The 6,515-nt window shown below is 39.8% G+C and overlaps 1 protein-coding gene across 1 annotated transcript; it reads left to right on the forward strand.

Annotated features, from left to right (window-relative positions):
• Nucleotides 1-1,808: 1,808 nt before the first annotated feature.
• LOC141899096 (uncharacterized) lies at nucleotides 1,809-5,858 on the forward strand. Its single transcript, XM_074785249.1, has one exon. The coding sequence runs from the start codon at nucleotides 1,809-1,811 to the stop codon at nucleotides 5,856-5,858; it is 4,050 nt and encodes a 1,349-aa protein (XP_074641350.1).
• Nucleotides 5,859-6,515: the final 657 nt, after the last annotated feature.

Genomic DNA, 6,515 nt, shown 5'->3' on the forward strand with positions numbered 1-6,515 from the left:
CTGCTTCGCAATTCAAGTGATCTTTACTCAGGCCTGTCAGATGATTAAGCAATGGGACAGGAATATATTTAGAGAGAGAAGTTGATTATCGGTATGTGACGTGATGAAAATATTGCCTTTGAAATGAAGATAGTTTTAGCGAATTGTTGATTTATGGCGATCAGCGTTTTATATCAAAGCTATCATAAAAATGGTTTGGAAATTTTTTATAGCTCATACGAACGTGAAATGATCATACTTAACCTAACACTATGGTAAATGAATGTAACGTATCATATGTTCACTTTCATTTTGACGGTTTCTTTATCACGTTGTCACGTGAAACCAGTGCGCTTTGAATTAAGTGTATATGAATCGTTCTTCGCAAATATGATTTAGAAACATGAGTGAAATCCCGGTGGACGAGAGTCTTTTGAATTTTTTCCTCAAAACGTACCGAAGCATTTCCCATCCTCCGACGAGGTATATAAAGTGAAATCAATGAAATTTGGTTTTCAATCACGTGCATTCAGACCAAAAACAGTTCGTTTGTTGCCGTTCTCCAGAGAATTGTCGACTCGCGTTGATTTACGTATAGGGTTTGATCGAAGACCGCAGTAAACACATTTTCAAAGATTCACAGTTCTGTTGAAAGATTTCAGTCAATGATAGATCATTTGAATGATAGTGGCGAGAGGCAAGATGGGACTTTTTATAAAGAATGTGAGGCATGATCTAGGATTTCAATGAAATAGTAGACATCTAAAATACAAAATGAGAATGCCTGACTAAGCCATAAAACTTCCATTCAAGCCATTGCACGAGAATGGCCATTAAAGCCTTGATGAATGGTGATTCCTCAATTATCTATTATTTGCTTGTTCGGGTCAGTTCATTTTTTTCTTGACTGTCTGTACATAAATGAGGAATATGTGGCTTGAATGGTTTAAATTTGTCTGAAAGACGCATAAAAAGTGACATAGCAAGTAAAGGCTTATCGAGGCATCAATTTTATGGAACTCTTTAATTGGACATTTCATTTAGTAGCAATGATTAATAATGTTAGATGCACTCAAACTACTACTACTACATTGTTTATTTCATTCATTTTATTTCTGAACCTGTTTCTGAACTGTTTCACTATATTTGAATGTGTACAGTGTGCTAAAATTGCTGCAAAACAAGTACTGCTCTTTCAAATTGGATTAATACCACTTCTTTGGTGCTTGAAAATCATTTTGTGCACCTGGTATCCAGATGCTTTAATATCATAAGTTTCCTTTAATTCCATTATAATGAAGCTCTTCAAAATGTCGCGTTAACAATTCATCAGTAAATCCATTGTGTATTTTCTTATCATTGGGAAAAATGAATACATTTTTAATGTATGTTTTCTATTGTATATTTCAGATTCTGAAAACCTTATCGCCATCGAAGCTGGAATATGTAAGAGTCTACCGTCAACCGCATTACCTCAAACCTTAATCAACTGTGTTATACTATTGTGATCGTTGGAACTTATTAATTAAAACTGTGTGTAAATAATGCAAAGTTGTGTGACTGAACAATACACTGATTGTGCAATGCTTGATGAAACAGGTGCGTCACGTCAATCGCAGAAAAAGACAGATCTACAAAACCAAGAAATGATGGAAACCAATCTCATTGAAGAGAAGATGCAGCTAGGTCAAAGTGGCATTTATATGGGACTCGAGGATTCGATGCCATCTTCTAGTCATTCACAAAATTATCTGGACTACAGCCACCACCACGACTCATCAGATAAATTTGACAATGACTCAATCGATGATGCCCAAACTGACCAAATGATGATTGAAAAGAACAACAAATCAAGTCGTCGTAAACAATCGAAACCAATTCGGGTGCAGCATAACAATGCTCCCGATATGGGTGAACATCATCCCGTTAATGAAACTGAAGTGGAACGACCAAAGAGTAATCCAGGATTTGAAAATGATTCTTCATCGTCATTTATGGATACAGATCATAGCATCGCTTGCATAATCTGTTCCGAAACGTTTCCATCGCAGGAACTCATGAAAGATCATTTCATGGCAGTTCACGCGACTGCCATGGCGGGTGGCACTGATTTTAGGATGCATTTCCCAACCGAATATCATCGCCTCGGGCATGACATGCATCCTGAAAGCGATATGAAAGACCCATATGAGAATGAAAGACGAAATGAAAGTGGTGGAAGCGGTGGTAGTGGAGATCAACAGGATAGTGGTGTCGAATCTGGCACACCATCGATGAATACTCAGTTGAAAGATAGCGGAGAACTGAATCCTGGTGAGATAAACCGTTCGCAGAATGGCACGCGTATATTTCACCCTGATGCTTATTGCGAGCTGTGCGACCGTGAATTTTGCAACAAATACTTTCTCAAGACCCACAAGGCCAACAAGCATGGAATCTATGATAGTCCTTTGCCAATGGTTAGTCAACCAGGACCACTGCCAGCACCTATGTTTCCGATGTTCTTTTCTCAGCCTGGACCTCTTCACGCACCTCCTGAGCCAATCCCAACCAGCATGAGCTCAATGGTACCTCAACCTTCAGCTGAAAAACAGTCTCCACCTCTGCACATGGAACCACAGAAACAAATGCCCATTTCTGCTCCAGCTCCTGAATCGAATTCTTCTTCGCAGCAGAAAGATCTTGAAGATTATTGTGAAATTTGTCAAAAGCATTTCTGTAACAAGTACTACCTCCGTAAACATAAAGCCGATGTTCACGGTATCCAGTCAGAGCCTCATTCCAAACGTCAGAGATCCTCCATTACCAGTGACAGTTTGAAGCATTTAAACAACATGGCCACATCCCCTGTGTTGTTGCCTCAGAATATTCCAAATTCCATGACAAATGTTATGCTTATCAATCCATTTGCTCCACTAATGGCACTTCCACAAATGCCAAATGCCTCACTTCTGTCGGCACATCTACCTCAACTACCTCAGACTTCCACCCCGATCAAGTCACCTCCGCATCCACAAGCTATGATGGGCAATCAGAATGAACAACGCGATAACAACTCTTCTGCCTCACCTGGTGCCATGTCTCAGGATGAGCTCCGTCGCATGGGTGTCCTGAACACTGATGCATTTTGTGAACTTTGTCGCAAAGAATTTTGTAACAAATATTTCTTAAAGATCCATAAAGCAAATAAGCACGGTATCTATTCCTACGATGACCATTTCTTGATGAATGGCATGAGACGGTCACCAACAGGACCTCCGCCTGTGAACATGTCTACCTCATCATCGCCAGTTGATCACTCGATGAACAATGCTCTCGATTTGAAAATGAACAACAATCACGAAAAGAAAGAATCTTCGATTTCGAATGAGCAAGAAACGCCGACGAAAGAAGAGCCAACAGACCAAGATCGAGAGAAGGAACGGGATTCTGATGCTAACAATCATAACCAAGGTTCACCAGCGGCTTTGTGTGATATCTGCAATAAAGATTTTGAAACAGTGCAAATGTTGCGTATTCACCATCTTACTGCACATGGCAGCTTCGTTGATGATCAGAAACCTTCGATGCCAGTGTTTGATGCAGAAAAACCAAGTACACAGCTACCACAGTCTCTGCCAACTGACCATCCATCACCAATTCCAGGAATGATGTCTGATGTTCCTGGAATGCCAACCATGTTTAGCAGTATGATTGCTGCTAAGCTTGCTGACCGTGTTATGTGTGATTTGTGTAACAAGGAAGTCTGCAATAAGTACTTTTTAAAGACACACAAGATCAAGATGCATGGCGTGGATCCAAATTCATTCAGAGAAACTGGCCGAGAACGAGAGTCATGTAATAATTTGCCTGAGAAGTCGAATGTCATTGTTGAAAATAAAACTGCAACTGAACAACAAGAAAGGCTAGATGAATCGAAAACTCAGCAGCATCAACCTCCAGTGTCAAATCCAAGTCAAATGGTACAGGAACATTTTCCTCCAAAACCACAACACGATAGCAGCAATAGTACCCCGATCAAGATGCAGCGTAATGAAGAACTGTTGAAAATGGGTATTGACCCTGAGGCTTATTGCGAATTGTGTAAAAAGGAATTTTGCAGTAAATATTTCCTTCGTACTCACATGTTCAACATGCACGGCATCCGCGTTGAAGGTCTTAAAGAGAAAGACATAAAGAAAGTGCATGAAAAACAAATGCGTGAAATCAAAGAACGCGAAATGAAAATTTTGGATCTGTCTCGACCACCACCTCCATTGCCCAGTCACGTCGCTCCTCCGCCACAGCATATGCATCCATTCACTTCTCTGCAAATGCAAATGCACGAACAATTTGCTCAGTCTCGTATGCGCCAAGAGGAGAGCAATGATAGCATGGACAATAGAAGTGTAACAAGTGACACTAGCGCAGGGGGTAAATCACGCGAACCTGCCAACATGATCCGCGTTAAATGTGACATTTGTAGTAAGGAACTGTGTAATAAGTACTTTCTGCGTACCCATAAGCTCAATAAACATGGTATTCTCGATGAATCCCTTGCACGTGAATCGTATTCAATGTTCGATTTTCCGAAGAACCTCATAGATAATTGGATGAACGGTCGTCCAACTTATATCGATAAGTATGTTAAAAAAGAATCGTTTGAAGGTTATCCCCCCGAATTTAAAGGCAAATATGGACTTCCCGCAAGTCCTACCGAATCGAAACCGAGCGGATACGATTCTACTAGTCATTTACCAAATCAGCCATCGCCGCCGCCATCAAGCATGTTTGACCGACAGTGCGATAGTCCCGATGGAAGTACACCCCAAATGTATGGCGAGTCGTGCCATATATGTCATCGTCGTTTTAAGAACTCCAAGTGGCTGAAAGCACATTTATATACCGAACATAACATTAAAGGCGAACAAATAAGTGACATGAACGATGGTCCGTTTCAAGCATGTGAACTATGTGGTATGGTGTTTCCGGATAAATCTGTTCTGCGTATGCATCTCATGCAGGTACATCGTGTGCAAATGGGACCGATCATTTCTGAGATGCCTAAACCTCTCGATCTCGGTAAAACTTCTGTCGTTCCACACAAATCGAAAAGCATTGACGAATGTTTGGACAATACGCAAAATTACGCAGCTAGTAACATAAGCCTCAGTTTGAAGCGAAAATATAGTAAGAACATCAAGCAGAAACTGCATTCATGCAGTCATTGCGATTATAAAACACGTTGGTTATCGAATATATACTCGCATGAAGAGCGTAAACATAATATCAACAAGCAAACGCAGGGAAGATTCACGTGCAATAAATGCTTCAAATGTTTCCGTTATGAACATTCCCTTTACCGCCATGATATCGAATATCATAAAGGCAAGTTCAGTGGACTCATCAAGGCTAGTGCCTTGTCATCGTTAAATCGTAGTTTGAAAGAAAAGAAGCGATTCCGCTGTGCTCACTGTCAGGAACGCTTCTCTAGTCGTCAGGATTGTAGGTTGCATATACGTAGCGCTCATAAATCGCGGTCAGCGGGACCATCTCGTAAGTACCAGTGCCAAAAATGTGACTATTCATCGAATTTAACGAAAAACCTTCGCAACCACATGAAAATCAAACACAAGGACACTCATATAGAAAATCTGCCCATCAACGGAGATGCCAATGCCAACACAACTGAAGTGGATGAAAATGAACTGCCCGTATCGTACGCGACACCATGCGATCTGAAAACTCAATCGTCGTTTATTATGCAGCCGTTTACGCTGAAAGATGACACTATGGGTAACATGAAACAGTTTGTGACTGCTGTAGTGTATTTACCTGTGAAACAGAAGATCAACGAAAGAGTCAACGTCACGTTTGAGCTGAGTCCGACTGAACAGTAACAAAGGTAACATAGATATTGTATATCTCACAAAGATGATTGTTAGAAAAAAGCAAATTATGTAAATACAATTAAATGACCATTCATTTTTGATTTTGGAGAACCAATACAAACTTTGTGTGGTAAAACCATTTATGAAAATCATGAAAAAGACTGAAACCAAATCCGATGTTTCAAAATAGAATGAATGGTCTTGTGTTCATCTTGATTCCTCCACGATCGTGAAGAAATCAAGAGTTGCACATAATTCAGAATGTACAGTGTAAATACAAATGAATAATTTGACAAAAAACAACCTGATATACATTTTAGTGTAGGTTGTTATTAGTTACTGGTACATGTTGCTCACCTTCTGCCTGTGCAGGAATTTTAGCGCTCTAAATTCAGACAAACAAAAACCATAAATAGGTATAATTTAGGTAAATTCAGCTCCTAGAATATTCTTTTTGCATTGAGGTGAAAATACTCATGTTTCATTATCTGATTAGTTGTAGTGACTTTTTTGTGCTGATAAATTTGTATATTTAACTTTGCTGCAAACCACAAATACCTCAGCCTGTGTGGCGGCTTATCCGTGTCTAGATTCATTTTCAAAGATTTACCGACTTAAAACGTAATGAATGGAGAATATATAGGTGATTAATTGATTGATTTGTAT

Source organism: Tubulanus polymorphus, chromosome 2 (assembly GCF_964204645.1).
Source record: "Tubulanus polymorphus chromosome 2, tnTubPoly1.2, whole genome shotgun sequence".
Lineage (NCBI taxonomy): Eukaryota > Metazoa > Nemertea > Palaeonemertea > Tubulaniformes > Tubulanidae > Tubulanus > Tubulanus polymorphus.